The sequence below is a fragment of the Spodoptera frugiperda genome, chromosome 29 (assembly GCF_023101765.2).
Source record: "Spodoptera frugiperda isolate SF20-4 chromosome 29, AGI-APGP_CSIRO_Sfru_2.0, whole genome shotgun sequence".
Taxonomy (NCBI): Eukaryota; Metazoa; Arthropoda; class Insecta; order Lepidoptera; family Noctuidae; genus Spodoptera; species Spodoptera frugiperda.
The window spans coordinates 10493074-10510521 of record NC_064240.1 but is presented as its reverse complement, the minus strand read 5'-3'; the positions used below and the strand labels follow the sequence as shown (position 1 = coordinate 10510521).

Here is a 17448-nt window from a genome sequence, read left to right as displayed (position 1 = left end):
TATCGCGACTATCTGCGTTTCTTAGTACGCTTGCACAAGGAACAAAACGAGTCATTCAATAAAAAAAGATTTATTAATGTAATGTGTAAGGATTTTAATATGAATTTGGTATAAATACATACTGTTAGTTAATTTATTTATTTTTATAATATATATTATAATGAATGCTTATTCTAATTATTATTTCGTATTTGAACGTAAGTGATCAGATGTAACGAAACGTCATTGGCGTGCTTGTGTCAGTTATGTCCAAAAAGTCATTTTTTGACATTCGCTCTGTCTGTTCTGTTTACATTGTTGTTTCGTTATGGCTATGAATGAAAAGTAGGATTACTAAAGGTGATATTGGTGATGAAATTCCTTCCTTTCATAGCTAAACACCCTATGATAGCATTGTAATAATATAAAGCACTTAATTTAATTATTTCTACCATTATAACTGCAATTAATCTAAACTGGTACCTAACCTAAATGTAATATTTTGTTCTTAGATTTATATAGAAACCGCAAGCTCTAAAGGCTTTTAATCCTGTATTTAGTTATCACTAATAGAGCAGCAATAGAATGCTACATTTGGTATGCCTGTACAATATATTTTTTGGTGGGGCAAAGCTCTATAGATATTCTGGCATTGTCATTTCTATTTTGTTGTTTAAAAAAATCTGTAAAATTTAACAAAATGCCAGATTTTTATATATAGGATAAAGGATATTATCTTTTATCTCCTAAAAGGATTGAGTCAGAGTTACACATATATTATATTGCGAAATTAACAACCACTTGTATCAGATAAGTTATAGAATGGTTAAGAGTCATGTGGTGGCTGTCACGATCACGGTTCAATTCCCGCCCGGAATAACTCATTGTATGATTCACAAATTGTTGTATCGGATCTGGGTGTCATGTGTATGTGTGTTTGTAGACACACCCACGACACATGAGAAAATCGTAGTGGGGCAACGAATTTTTTAAAGAAAAGAATAACCATGGACTTGTCTCCAGGTCCTGGGAGAGGAGTTCTTCAACTTCCAGTAAGTCCCCGTGACCAAGTTATATTCTCTTTACTGGCCCGGCAAACTTCGTACGGCTTCAATCTTACCTTCAAAACCTCCCCTGGACTTCCCCAAATAATTCAAGACCAAAATTTGCTCGAGTTTTAGCAAGACTGCTGCTGTTCGTAACAGCAATTGATTTTTACATATAAAAATATAAATAGATATCAAAGGAAACGATACAATAAAAGCCACATAAAAAATCATGATTATGTATATTTAAAAAATTAAGATAAACGATAGATGTTAGAGTACCTACTTACAATTACCTGTACATGATGATAAATAACGAATTAATTTCGAGGAGAAAGTTTATCTTAGTTTCGGACATTTTCAATATTTTCTTAACAGAATAATTTAATATTGACCATAAGCGAAAACGTTTATATACAAATATATAATTATAATTTTCAACTTTAAACAAATATGAGACTATAATGAATATAATTATTAAAGGTACGTCAATTATATACTATGTATTTGTCCAATGCGACAATAATAATAGTTCACCCACACACAAATATAATGGTAATAAATACAGTTTTTATTAAGGCTAGAGCTTAAGCTGAGAGGCAATTTATACAAAACTATGAATAGCGTCGTTAAAGGCCAGTTTACATCTTGTACGCCTAGCGAAGGAGCTAAGTACATAAAAAGCGCAAAATAATCTTAAATTATTCTAAAATAAGGCATGTTATTGCTTAATTCATATGCAGATCTAATTCACGTAAGTGGAGTTCACAAAGATTTGATGATAAAAGGGAGGAAGACATGATGTCCTATAAACAGTTGGCTCCAACAGTTTTCTTGCATATGTTCCACAAGTTAAACAGCCAAGTTGAATATTAACTAACAGCTTGATTTCTAGCATTTCAATAAAACAAAAACCAAAGCAACGACGTAAACTGGCCCCAAATATAATGTGTCAACTAAAACTTGACACTGTAATCTAGTTAACAATCGTATTATTATACAAGAAATATAAATATAAAATATATGACGTCGTAAAATAAAATGCACGGTATTATACATTCTTGCCTCCAGACGATATTGCCATGCTATATATTCAGGCATTTTATTATGATATAAAAACATTATATATCTGTGACTGACGTTCCTATCTCAGTATAGCCAGGAATCAACCAGTTTGTTTATAAGTGTGTGTCATTTAACTACAAGTTGTAACAACAACAGAAGAGAAATAGTTCGAATTTAATGATGAAACCTTCAAAATTGTATAACTAACTTCTCATGAAATATGTATATGCAACAAACTGGCAAACCCGGTCTATACTGCATTACATTACTTAAAGTATGTCATTTATTTTGAGGAGAAAATCGGAATATTAGAGTGGACATATTTAAAAATATAACATCTTGTCATTGCTATAGTTAAAAATTTGGCAACATTCTCACTCCCCTTTGAAACCTTTAAGATGTCGAAAGGTCAATGATACAAATTATACTTCTAATCAATGTTTACTCCATCGTTTAATAGTACAATAATATTGGTTCCATTACCTACCTAATGGCAACACTGCCCACAACACTGAATAACAATAACCCCATACATCAAACATACATTGATATATTCATAAAACATCTATTTGTTATATAGATCCACCTAATTTATTTTGGTGTCTCTGAGTCTATCTAGCGTTGGACATTTAACAATAAGATTTTCGATTTCCATATTATTCTATAAGTATTAACATCTAAAACAATGCCATTTTTACACATTCCTTTGGCATATCGTTCGCATTCACGTCTGTAACAGCAATTTAGCATTCCGCATTCGTTTCACATTCATGACTTCCAATGTACATACAGGATAAAACTTAAATTTAATCGGCTAAGAAACCTAAATCTAAACCACTCTTCATGCCTGAACAATCAGTCTTCTCATTGCGAAAATTATCATAATTTCATTTTATTATTTACATATTTTATTTTAGAATTTTATAACATTCTATTTGCACAGTAACCTTTATACATGAAAAATATTCTGTCAATCTTTTTTTATCTTTACAAAGCACTATCGGGATCTACAGTGGACGGGTTAAAAATATTCGTGAATGATCGAGTGTTAATGTTTGAGCAAATAAGACTAAAGTTTCAAGGTACAGCGTGTGTCCGTGGGTTATGGCACTACAATTTACAAAATCTACGTGATGTAAGCTATGATTTACAAGTTAACGTAGTGTGGGAATCTTGAATTTTCTAAACCAATATATGCATTGAAGATCAATGTCAACTCTCATGTAACACTCTGTATAATGAGAAAATGAGTTTCAGTAAGAGAGCGATAACACATTCAATTCAAATATTACTTAAGAATTTCTCATTTCATTTAACTATAAATTTTCCTAAGGTGCGGGTGCTCATACAGGAAGCTAGACAATAGTAACTAAATTAAATAATAAAGTACCCTTCAACGACAGTATACTGACTGATGTCGTATATAACAAGCGATTGATTCGTTTTACAAGAGCTCAGCTACGAAGTAATATATCGTAGTATGGGGCTGGTGCGATGTAATGAATCATACGGCAACAAACGTTACGAAGCTTGAGTAATTCTGATGAAGGAGATCTAGGATTACAATCGCGTGGTTTTGCCATTACATGTTTATATGTAAGAGTCGGTAAAGGGTGAAAAAGTGAGACAAAATAGACACGTTAGATCAATACCATAAACACAAATCAAATAGAACAAAAAAGTCAATGTGTAGAATTGACCTATTTCAGTGTCGTACATACAATTTTCAATTGTACTCGATGAATGTTTATGGTATAATGTAGCGGGCTATAGAGAAGCCAGGAGGAGTGTAGGCGGCTAGAGGATGCCGTTGGTGTAGTACTGGTAGTTGTCGTAGAGGCGCGTGGACAGCGAGTGCAGCGCGTCCCGCACGAGGCGCTCGACCAGCGCGGCCAGCGCCGGCTCCGTGCGGCCCACGTGGAACCGCGCGCGGAACGACGACACCGCGCTACTGCTGCGCAGGCACGACAACTGACCGCCTGCGGACACACACGTACATTACATATCACCAACATCATCAACTAGAACAAATCTTAATCTCCGTGTACCGAAAATGAAGAGAATTCTGTCACCCAGCCCTCAACAGTGTGGTGCAGTTTTAGGAAATACAACAGCCCAGAGTAAAATGTCGCACTACGAGACAAATTTCAGCACAGGGATTATTCAGTTATTTTGATGCACACCTTAGGACCTCTAACAGAGATATAAAAAAGTGAATAGAAGATATTGATAACTCACCCATGCGCATGAGTTCCACGACGTGTATGATCTGGTCGCAATGCTTGCGCGCCGCAATGAGTCCGCGCAAGATTAGAATCTTGAAGTACTGGAACATATCGGAATTCTCGCCGTCCATCACGTCCACAAACTCTTGTGTCAACTGAAAGGAAAATAAAAACATTAATAACATGAGGCAACAGGATATTACAAAAGCAAACAATTTTTGTTAGTCGCATGAAAGTGCATTTCATTTACCTTAAACGGTGAGCTCTCAAATCCAAGATTTTTGGGTGATATTGAGAATATGAAACCAAAATCTATGTGGATTATGTGGCCCGCGCTATCCAGTAAAATATTTCCATTATGCCTGAAATAAACAATTATATTTTCGGTTTTATTCATTGGCGCTTTTCAACCGGGACAGTCGTAAGTAAAAATTATACAACGAAATATAAATGCTTTTTTTTCTAGTTGAGTAATATAAAGATTCTGACCTATCCTTAAGTTGTAGAAGGTAGCTGGTAAGGGCGTACGCAGCTGCGGACTCCACGAAGTTGTTCTGTGCGCGGAGGAAGCCCTCACTGTTCGGAGGACCATGTTCCAACTCCAACCAGGCACGGAGAGACTTGCCTGATTGCTTCTTTATCTGATGCAGCGATACTGAGTTCAGGACCTGTGATGTGATAATAAGAAGGTTAGATAGGTATTACATACATAATATAACGATATATTTATTGATTAACATTTTATTATGTTTAAAGTTATATTTTAAACATGGGTATTTGATAGTAGTATCCTAAATCGTTTGCTCCAATTTCATTTCAGCCATTGAGTGATTCACGAATATAATTTTAGAACGTATAATAACCCTAACCAATACGTCATACGCCTTACTATGGAATATTTTATATAGAAACCTATTTTAATTGCAGAATAATAGGTAATGTACACGTAATACTTAATCGAGCAATAAAATTAGTCTCACTAAATAACCAACTGATAGACGTACCTAATACTCATTATTTGAGTAACCGCGTCGCAATACACAATTCGTATTAGCACTACATCATATTTAAAATATGCATTAGTATACTCGTGTAGAATAATATTCTTATGCTACCTATTAAGCAGTAGCAACAAGGTTTATAGCCCGCCTGATGGTAAGCTGTTACCATTGCCTAAGTACACTTTCAACACCAGAGGTACAACAAATGCGTTTCGGATCATGTAGGAATTTGCGCGGTTTAATTGCGCCATCATTTCTAAAGGGAAGGCTGCCATTAGCAATGGCATAATGAAGCAACGGGTTGTCTATATTACTTCTTTTATTATTATTGCTAGCGACCGGCCCCAGCATCGCATGGGTGCAATGGTAGTATATTATGCATGTATTATACATAAAAAACTTCCTCTTGAATCACTCTATCTATTTAAAAAAAAAACGCATCATAATCCGTTGCGTAGTTTTAAAGATTTAAGCATACAAAGGAACATAGGGACAGAGAAAGCGACTTTGTTCTATACTATATAGTGATTAATATTGTTTAAGAACACTCCATTATGCAGTGAAAAGGAACTCATTATCACATTCAGTGCTAGAGTTCTAGTTTATCTCATCATGCAGACGTTTTATCTTATCATGATAAGGGATTAACGTTTAAAAATAAATCCTGCCTTGAAATATTGACTCATTGTTTTGAAATGAAACATAAATATCGTATAAACGAAAATAAAGCATAATATCAAATGGTATTGTATTGTGTAAACCAACTTACATTAGTCACTGTGATAAAACATGCTATAGCTCTTATGAAGATTCGTGTAACTAAGTAAACTTAGAAAATCGCATATTTATAGTTTTGTTTAGTAAGTTTGTTTATATTATTTAATAAAGCTCGACTGTGCAGCAGGTTACTAAACAACTACACACAATCCAAAGTTTATCACTCGATAGGTATCAATAATCAATATTTATACTTATTTGAGTTGGTACTCTAAGCTCTAACAAGAGATGGTTCAGTGGAACATTTTTATACGGGAGAAACTGACATCTACTCCTCCACAAGCCTAGTCACCATTCTTGGTTAGAATAATAAGTTTGAAATGACCAATTCGACTTGAGCAACTGTGGTAATTAATGCTTCTCTGTATGAGATAGGGCCTTTTTCAGCAGTAGGTTGATGATGCTGATGAAATAATGACAAGAACTCACCGGTTGTATAAGACCGCACTCCTTATCAAGACAGAGTATTTCGTAAGGCCTGAGCTTCAGTGGCACTCGCTCAGCGACCCAGGCAGCTTGTAGCCTTCGGAGCAGTTGCGCCGCCAACATTTCCTGACGCAAGTCGTCTCCTACTTTGACGATACAGCCCAGTAGACGCCAACCACTGAGCGCTCCGTACGGGGACGATGAACGCATTCGAGCGTATTTGCTTTCCCATGATTCCTGGAACAAATAATATGGTAGGTATTATTTTGTGAAAATTATATAATATGGGTTACCTCTATTGTTCTTATATCTCGTGTCTTTAGAGCCCAAAATTACATTGAATAAAAAGAAAGCGCCTACATTTTTAAATTGCTCATGTGAAGCAAAGTGTGGAGCAGTGTGCGCACTTGTTCACACAAGTGGATATACTTAATCGTCATAAGATCACTCTTAAGACGATTTTCTCTTTGAAAGACACATATCACATTAAATTTTCTTTGTTAACCCTATAATAAGATAATTTACCTTAAGTGCCGTGGCGGATGGATCAGCGGGATCGTGTCGGAAGGCGTTGGGCGGCGGCGCGGCCGTGGCGTCGGCCAGGCGGCGCCTCACCTCGCCCGCGCCCACCGCCACTGACTCGCGCGACCCACACGATGACGTCGATAGAGCTGATACTGCTGACACCTGGAGACAATACGAGACCATTATTAGGAGATGTTGAATAAGCTTCCTTGCCCTGGAGCTAAAAAATAATGCATTAAAATGTTAACTGATACTACTGGGGCTTGGGGTAAAATGTCTTGGGACAAAAGCCTAACTTAAACCAAGCATATTTTCAATGCAGGTATCTCTTTATCCCCTAAAGAGAGGGGCAAAGGTGCAAGTATGAAATGTCAAAAAACTATATGATGGGACTCATCCTCCTTGTCTAGCTTCCGTGCTATAACAAAGTATAAGAGGACCGAGGATATCATTACTTTTCTTCTGTGAATCTCTTTTTTTAAGGGGGTAAAATCATCCAATATCTTCTCCCGCTCTGGGCGAGACGAAATGGAGTAGCTGACTCTTACTGACTAAAAACCACCCCGTTTCTACTCCTGCTTTTCGAGCCGGAGCTCCGGTAAACCCGCTAGGCAGTCCTACTGGGCTCCATCTGTGAATCCCTGGGACTCCTAGTGCTAAACCAACAACTTTTCTTAAGGCGCTTGGAAGCGTATAGAAAGTACGACATCAAACGTGGATATACTAGATATATTGACACCTGTAGTAGTAATAGCAATAAACATTTCTCTACATAAGCTAGTAGGGAAAATTATAATTGTTAGTTTATCTGCAGCAATAATCATGGCTTTTAACCATCTTCCGCTGCATGTTGCAGCGAGGTGAAAGGGTGCAATAAAGTGAGAATTACCTCTCTCCTATTATAATTGCATCAAGTAATTTTCCTGTGTCATTATCTTGTCATGAACGAGGTGTTTCCTACATTGTGAGTGTTTGCACTAATAGTGCCATAAAGTAGTAGTGTGTAGTGTGCCACTTAGTGCCTTATAGTAGCCTTAAAAAATAGATAAGTCAAATCATTAAGTTTTCAAGAATACTGTGTTTCGCAGATTTTTTAAGTTCGTAGCCAATAGTAAACAAACTATCTGGTTTTATAACATTTTACATTAAACTAGCGGACCCGACAGACGTTGTCCTATCTACACGTCTTTAATTTGAAAATTTGTCGGATCCAATGTAAAACATTCCAAAATCAACAACTACTACAATCCAGCGGATAAAATTGTGAATCTAAACCATTCTCAGATCCCCTTGAATACACACAAAAAATTTCATCAAAATCGGTCCAGTCGTTTAAGAGAAGTTCAGTGACATACACACTTACAGAAGAATTATATATATAAAGATAATAAGCAAATAACGTAATACTTCCGAATCTGAATCAAAGTCAATCTGGTAGGTGTTATAAACCACATATTAGCACAGTTATGGAAAATAATTTCGAAATACGTATACATAATTAATTATTTACATAAATGTTATGTACCGTTACGTCATACTTAGAAAGGCCAATGATCCATTATAATAATGTAATTTAAAAACATATATAATTACATATTATTAACCAACAGACTAACGTAATCTGTTTATGGATAAACCCAAAGATTTTACTAAAGATCTTTAACGTTAACGTCATCAACACCATTCATAATTTAAAATGTCACGCAAGTCAAATTAAAAAAAACAAGTGACGTATACCGCGACAACAGATTAAATATAATTACGTGTCATAGAGCAGAAAAAGTTCATTCAACAACCTGTTTCATGATCTTTGTTCGTTTCAAGTTATTCATTTAGATTTTATCACTAAGCAACACTGTGAATAGGTAATAAAGAGAATAATTTATCGTAAGCTCGTCTAATATACAGCGTTTTTAAAAACATATAGGTATGTATATGCTACGGGGAAAAACGCATGCGATTTCTTTGTTCAACCAGTCTGTAATTTTAAAAAAGTATAGCTCCACAAATTATAGTTGGACTGCTAGACAGCCACGTGTACAATTTTGTTCCTAATCTATTTAATGATTCTACACACAATAGCTCCATATCAGTCAGAAGTAGGCATTTTCTTTCATCTTGAATAGTAATTAATTACTCAACGTCAGATTGTTTACATAAATCATTGATAAAAATATAACAAAGTTTCAAAGTCTTTAGATATCCACTATCCAATAGATAAACGTATCAAAAACTTGTATAAAAACGTTTGAAATTGAACCTTAATCGTCTAACAACTAAAGAGAAAACACTAATGAGAGAATAAACTTCTATAATAAAGTCCATTATGTCTCGGAAAGTAATATAATAAACTGTAGAGATTGATCATGATAAGGTTTAAATTTTCTCAGTAATTCGTCATTATATTGGTATTAAATTGTTACTATATTACTGAGAAAACGTTCAACTGTTCCCTACACACGAGTAAATACACGTGCCCTAACACGCACGTGTTCGAGTGCAATGGCACTGGTACTGAAGTACTAGCTGGCAGGTCAACCTACTCTAATCTATCAATCCCTTTCATAGAATTTACGACTGTATATCCAAATAATAAAGTTGAATATCTAATACAGGAATTTGACGGAAAGATGTAGGTTGATATGCTGGTCACTGTACTCCGATTTATCGGTGAACGGGGGTAAGGACAAAGAACTTTGTTCTGGGTTCCAGTCGTCTAGACTAACTATTAGGGAGTAACAATTAGGTGTAATTATTTAGATGTATACTAAGTACTAACATTATAAGATTAGGTAAGTGCCTTAAAATTGGTTTAGATATGGTTTCATACGATATGTATGGTTTTAGTTATTCATTTACTATTTACTTATCAAGCTCAAAGGTGATTGACTGACTGACATAGGTATCTATTAACGCACAGCCCAAACCACTAGACGTATCGGGCTGAAATCAAACATGAAGGATTTTGATCAATTCTACCCCCAAGGGGATAAAATAGGGAATTAAAGTTTATATGAAACTTTGTCAATTTTAAACGGATCGGGCTGAGACTTGCATGCATAAAGCTACTATGACGTAGGCATCCCCTAATGGATTTAATGCGGGCGAAACCGTGGGCAAATGCTAGTTATCTAATAAGCAAATGCTCTATTTTATCTCACAAAGTAATTTACGTATACTGTGTTGTAAATATTCCACGATAGTGGTTAATATTCCAATATTCGTCAATAACAAATCACAAATAATTTTAATTTAGATTTCAGTTTCGATAAAATATACAAAAACAAGGTACCTTTTCACGAATACAGTACAACGTTCAGTTTCATACTCATAATTATCACGTCAATTTCAAGGGCAATCATTTGCCACAGGAAGCTGAAATTAGCATCATAAACTCTCAACGAAAATAACCTCCGCAGCTATAAAATTACCAATTAATTTCACGAGTTTAAGGACGAATCCTCAATGTATTAATTACGTTATTATTACGTACATAAGTACCATTATCAAATGATAACGATATTGAGCAATAAAAAGCAGTATTATCAAAAAGTTGGGTTAATCAGCATTTTTGTATTTGTTCTAGGTATGTTAATATTAAGAAACGCGTCACAAAGTGGGCTTATCAAGTCTTTGCACAGCTGATGAAGTCTTACTAAAACACTAAGTGCAGTAAATACTTTAAAATTAATATACAATGCATCGCGTGAATCAACCAATACGAGTACTCAAATTACTTGAACGCAGTACCCCTTTAATCGATTCAATTTTATCAATCGAGTTGTCACAATCGCTTGTCTGCGTGCAACAACCGTCCAATTAGCTGTAATAGCTATGTAAACATGAAACTGTAGGACAAAAACTGTATATACTATGTGCATGTGAATCGGACATGTTTGTGTATCAACTGTTTCCGTAAACGTTCCGGTTCGCATTCAGCATGTATGTCAAAATTAACATAACATTTATAAAATGTTTGCTAGAAGCTAGAATGTCTACATAATCTACAGTGAAGCGTTGGCGGTTAAGATCATTTGTCAGTTTTTGTGGGCTGTGATTTGGGTGTATGTGTCATCCATTTGTGGCCTCATCACCATCAATCTGTGATTCACAACTGTAAATAGATGTCATCCGTTCTGACGTTCGGATAAAAAAGGGGAATTTATTCGTATCGTAAGGATTTATGATAATAGTGGCTCTCCCCGGCTTCACACGGTTGTTATTCCAGATTCCTAACAATAAACGACACGACAAACAGGAATTATCCAATTTAGTACAGCCGTTTACGTTCCTAATCATGATATTTTATATTATATTATTGTACATGTGGAATATTATAAAGTTATAATTCTTTTAATAATATATGTATATACAAAAATCTATTGCTATTCGTCTAAAATTCGAGAACAGCTGGACCGATTTGGCAAATTTTGGTCTTGAATTATTTGTAGAAGTCAAGAGAAGGTTTAAAAGGTGAGAAAATAATGTTTGAGGCGGTACGAAGTTTGCCAGGTCAGCTAGTATAAAATAAATCTTACCTGTGACAAGCTATCCGGTGCTGGTGCTCTATGTGAATATTGGGTGCTAAGCTCCTCATCATCATGACTCCAACAGTCGCCAGCGTCTACATCATCTAACCCAGAGTATAAGGACAGTGCCGGCCACTCCGGCACCAGGTTCTCTTCACTCTTCGTATGTCTGATTGGCGGTGAGTGCGGTGCAGGCGGCGCTGGTGGTAGGAGGCGAGGAGGTAAAGGCTCATGGCCGTCCGTTTCTAAGACTTCCACGTACATTATGTATGGGGCCTGTGGGAGAAGGAAATACATTGTTAGAACATTCGTTTGTCTTGATATTTGATTGAAAGATACTAATGCAGCGACTAGAGCACAGTTTAACAACTTGATGAGGTCGTCTCATTTAGTTTTATGATATTGAAATTCTGATTATTAGGAAGTAACACCGAACCAAATGCAGAAATCACAAAAGCAGTTGAACAATTAGGTTTTCCACATTTCCAGACTTCCAGTTGAATTAATTTCTAACGAACATTACAATACCTAGTACATTTTATTAATATTTTATTAAGACCTTCTAAAAAAAAGTAAGGAAGGAAAATGTGATTAGGTAGTTGCTGACGTCTGCATTTTGGTCGCCAGTTTATCTATTTACTTCAAGTATAAAAATTTCATTATAAGTTAATCTTATCTTTCGAAATAATTGTCGGATAAGTTATCGTGTTGCGGTTTTCCCTGACACTTTCATATTCTGCATAAGCAAATAGTTTTACTTGTAAAAAATTAGTAAAACATGTATTTATTATATTCTGTTATTGTATAGTCTGTTTCTTAATAAATACTGTTCTTAATTGGCAATTACAGACAGCTGGGAATGTTATATTGGAATTTATTACCATACTGATTGTAATACAATTGATACAGTTTTTATCTTAGAAGTTATCAGTTAGATTGAATAGAGGAATGGTTTTATCAGTATTGCGGAGCATTGTATGGTAATAGTTTAAAGATATCGCGCTCTATGCTCCATTACGTTGTCAATGTTTTAGATATACCACGTACCTACTAGTACCTATGTATAGTACAGACTGGTATTATTTCCATTGATGGATTACACGATTCTTATCGTCTGTAAACTGCGTCGACTTTTTCATTGAAATTTAGTGAATTTAGATATGTAATTATTATGTTTGTTATTTTTTTTAAGGAACTTAAAAATAATATACCATTCATAATATTAAATTAACACATTGTATTTTCACAGAATTTCATCGTAGTCACATTAAAATAACCGTGCCTACCTAAAACGAGCCTCATAGCATATTATGAAAAAAAAAATAGACAATTATTCCGAAACGTATCATAATATTCATAATACTATTTCTAACTACCATGTGGGCAATAAAAAACAGAATTTAGAAAACTTTATGACTTTGCATTACACAATTCGTATTCAAATGTAACTTGTTAAATGGTGAAGGGAAATCCTATGAGGAAATTACCATAAAACTTGCCTTGAGTGTGCTAAGGCCACCCTTTTAGTGTAAAACTTTGATTTTATGTGGATACGCCAACTCAAGGTGAGTATACTAAAGAGTTTTACGTATGTATTAGGCTACACGCACTCTTTAAACCAAACTAGTCCGTGGGAACGCCCTTGTACGAAATCTCGAGTAATTAAACTATCCATTACGCTCTTATTTGTCCAATATCTTACTCAATGACTTCTCGAGACCTAGTTGAAGGTTGAAATTCATACGATTGCCAATACTAAAAACCTTTTTTGCCCAAGATTCAATTGATTTTATACTCAATTCTTTAGTAAATAAAGTTGATAATTAACCATCATAGCACCATGACCGTTTAGGGTAGCTTGATATGACAATATTCGGAATTGTATCAAAATGTGACTTCAAAGTGATATTTTTTTTATTACAGCAGTATTCCACTAATTCAAAGACGTCATAATTACCATGGATAGTAGGACTATGACTCACGATGACAAACCACCATTAGAATGGTGTCAAAAAGATCTTTTATGTGCTACGTACCGGGCTATTGAACTACGAAAATGGCGTCTACTGTTACGACATAAGAGTTATCAGTATCAATGTCATATTGTTTCCATGGACGTACGATTGTCTACAACAAACGCTGATAATGTCACTACGTGGTATACGTCACATGCTTTATCATGATGATCGAAATACAGAGTAAACTAAACAACTTTAACAGTAATCCTCACAAGATTAGTTACGTGTAATAACATATCGCAAAAGAAAACACACAATGCCTTATAATGTGACTTGAATATATTACCTCAGTTGTAAAGATAAATCAGCTCGTAAATCTTAGGCTTTAGAAGGCTCGATATAGAAATTATTTGTTTTAATATAAAGGAAAACATGGATTCAAACTTCACCCATTTATCCCTTTGAAACCAAATAAAACAAATTGTCAAAAACATTTAAATTGCGTTGGAAAGTCTCTCGGATCGTTATAAAAGTGCCCCTGAATTGGAATTGAGTTTCAAAAAGGCTAAAGCTTAATGGAATCGAGTGCTAGGATAAAGTAAGTGCTAAGGCAGACATCAAAAGAAAATCCGTTATTAGTTTTTAAAGTATTCAAGAAAAAAAAAACTAAAAACACAGTGGATGGGACATAATTTTACTGAATTACGCTTATTTAAGATCGTTGACCGATTTTAAAATGGCATTTTTATGTAAACAACAGAAATTAAAACGAGTTTGTATGTGCGAAACGTATTGCAAGCAACATTAGCAGTTTGTACTCAATGCTAATGCGATTTACGTTGATTGGCAATGCAAGCGCGCTGCGCAACCTTCTCATTATTACAAGAATTCAATCGGGGTAATGGGTATCGTGCATCATATCTAACACAATCGAAGGTGAACGACCTTCGTTTTTATTTAATACAATACTTTAATTATAGAATGATCTATAAAGGAATAAAGTCTTTTAAGCATAATCCGTTTTAGTTTTTAACTCACAAATTGCCGACGACTTTTAAGATCCGACTTTGAGATTAAGTACTTATCGCAGTCTTTTGCCAGCCGAGTAAGGTACTTAATTTAAGTCCAGATTTAGCTCTCAACAAATTTTACGCTTGACTGGGTTACAGTCATTTCATTCATTTTAGCTGAGAGATTATAAGGGTGTTGTTGCTTAACATGTTTTAGAAAGAACTTTATGTAAGAATGCGAACTAGTTTATAGTGGTACTTATTCATAAAAGCAAATGGTACAAAACTCACCTTATCCTTGCTGTTCAGGACGGCAGCAGCATGCGGTGGTATCCTGAGCACATAGTGCGGCCTCTGGTGTAAAGGTAACCACACCCGAGCAGGGAGGTTGAGGTCTAGCGTCGCTAGCTCGGCCCTGAGACGGCCATTACGACGCTCCTTGTCCGCGACCCCGGCGAGACGACGGCCAATGTTCGTCAGTGACGTCAGAAACTGAAATGTGTTATACTCATGTTTATTTTACGTAATGAAAACGTCTGAAGTAGGTGAGTGAGGCCAGTGGAGCGAAAGTTCGCAAAGAGATTTCTAATGTGGAGGCATGAGATATTTTGATAACCATGTTTCAGTACGTGTGTGTTTACGTATTCGCTTTAGGTTTGCTCTTTCAATACTGAAAATTATCACATTAGAATTCGTGATTTTCATCTCCAAAATCACTCGACATTCGTCCAAGATAAGTTCACAGGAAACATATTAAAATAAAAAGCACTTTTTGCAGCAATACCATGCCAACTAGAGCAGTGATTTAAAAATATTAGCTCGCATCTGGCATTAAGATAAATCAAGCCAACTGTAGAGATTTATACGGCAATTCCCTGGTGTTTTAGGTACAGCGAAGTATAAATGTACGTTTGTATTATTATTTTTCTCCTTGTGTATAGGACCTTTGGCGGGTGAATCAGAATCGTACATGAACGAGTCACGTGTGTTCGTAACGTGTTGAGAATACTGTAAGTATAGACAGGTCACAGGTATTAAGGGTAATAATACCTAAGTGCCTGTAAGTACGTAAGTATGTTTCAATGTTAGAACTCTGAAGGGCAGAATGGTCTATTCCAACAATTTTTATATTCTATTTATTATTATGAAGGAAACTGGTCCAACTTTTCTCGGAAGTATATTTTTTTTGCACTTATATTTTTTTCAAAGGCGGTACATATAGCCCGAAATCACAACTCGTGGTGCAGGGATCTGCTGGAGTGGAGACCGTGGGAACATAAACGACCTGTTGGTAGACCGCAGATGAGATGGAAAGATGACATCAAAGAGGTGGCGGGACAAAATTGGATGCTAGCAGCCCAAAATAGGACGAAATGGAAAGAAATGAAGGAGGCCTCCTAAATTAAATCGGTTGAAAAGGGCTTAAGATGGTGATGTTGATGATATCACATTTTTCACTAGGTAACTCAACTGGTTTCGAGCCAAACTAAGGGCTTATAGCCATTTTGTTATTAAAATTCCTCTCCCTACTTCGATAACAAAGACCAATATTTTCCTAAAACTCATCTATTTCGTCCAAGGAATTTAGGGGCGATTTTATCGAGGTAAACATCGTTAAGTCACTATAACTGTTTCGATATGAAAATTTTACGAGGATATTTTAAGCCTCCGTATATTACAAGTTGTTCCACTTGACTAGTCACAGTAATTGGTCTTTCCAAGCCAGTCCATGATAGGTTGGTTATTAATCAATATTTTCTTCACTGACCTGTCTGTATATGGGCTATTGAACACTGGACCCTAGCCTCATATCTAGTAAGGGTTCCGATATATCGAGGATAGATAGCTAATATGTTTTTTCTTTATCGTTTACCTTTATGAAATTACGCGTTTGAACGAGCGGTTAACTTCACCAATGGTCTGAATGACGAACAATTGCTCAATTGGAAAAATAAGACTAGCGAGAGCGAAGACAACTTGTACAAGCGCTTTTGAAGTACAAAAATTGAATAAAAAAGAAAAACTTGTAATAAAATTATATGATAAAGTCTACGTGATGAGTATGAGTTTACATGTAGATATATCAGTGACTTAAATTCTCCAAAAAGAAAAACTGTCTATTTTACGTCTTACAGCAGAAGATATTTATAGAAAGAAGGCAGTAATTTACTGCGAAAAATCACTTTCCCACAAGCTTTCACAACTACATAAAATCCCGGTATCACAGAACAGGTCCGCCATTACACAGAAAACATCAAACGGAATAAAAATAAACCACGAGTGCAGATAGTTCATTAGTACGCAATTCGAACGAGGAAAAGTCCTACAAAAATATAATGGAGAACGTCCTTTACATTTTCCCCTTAGGTAGCAATTTAATATCTAAATATAGTCCTTTGGAAGACAAACAGCACATCAAAATATACGAAACTGACAACTTTCTTCAATACGTTTTCGACTTTAATACAAGACAATAACGTTGATAGGACCTTGCCAGTTGTGATTTGTTTGATGTTCTGGTGTCTATAATACATGTAATTTCATTAGATAAAAGTATAGAGAGGTTTCCACGACCTTTCGCGCCCCAGGCTTCGACCAGTTGGCGGAGTTATATGAGGGGTACAAGGCGGCGAAAGACACCCTAAAAACGGAAATCCGGCGGGCCAAAAACCAGGCCCGCCAGGAGATGCTGGAGACTCTGGACAGAGACTCGTGGGGACGCCCCTACCTAATGGTGCGTGACAAGCTCCGCACACAGGCTCCCCCGCTGACACAGAGTCTCCGGCCAGAGGTTGTAGAGGAGGTGGTCACCACCTTGTTCCCCCAATCACAGAGGGGCTACATCCCTCCGTGCATGACTCCGCTCCCTGCGGTGCCCGATGCGGGCCACAGCGACGACGACGATGA

The 17448-nt window shown here is 35.9% G+C and overlaps 1 protein-coding gene across 2 annotated transcripts in view; it reads right to left on the bottom strand.

Annotated features, from left to right (window-relative positions):
- Positions 1 to 1250: 1250 nt before the first annotated feature.
- The window catches only part of LOC118268102 (phosphatidylinositol 4-kinase beta), a 45244-nt gene continuing 29046 nt past the window's right edge, over positions 1251 to 17448 (bottom strand). For both annotated transcript variants that reach the window (XM_050706583.1, XM_050706584.1), the window contains exons 3-10: positions 14833 to 15033; positions 11583 to 11849; positions 7045 to 7206; positions 6523 to 6756; positions 4805 to 4983; positions 4566 to 4677; positions 4329 to 4470; positions 1251 to 4069 (exon numbers count right to left, since the gene is read on the bottom strand). In XM_050706583.1, coding sequence (XP_050562540.1) covers positions 3888 to 4069; positions 4329 to 4470; positions 4566 to 4677; positions 4805 to 4983; positions 6523 to 6756; positions 7045 to 7206; positions 11583 to 11849; positions 14833 to 15033 — 1479 coding nt within the window. In that variant the 3' untranslated portion in view covers positions 1251 to 3887. The remainder of the gene's footprint in view (positions 4070 to 4328; positions 4471 to 4565; positions 4678 to 4804; positions 4984 to 6522; positions 6757 to 7044; positions 7207 to 11582; positions 11850 to 14832; positions 15034 to 17448) is intronic.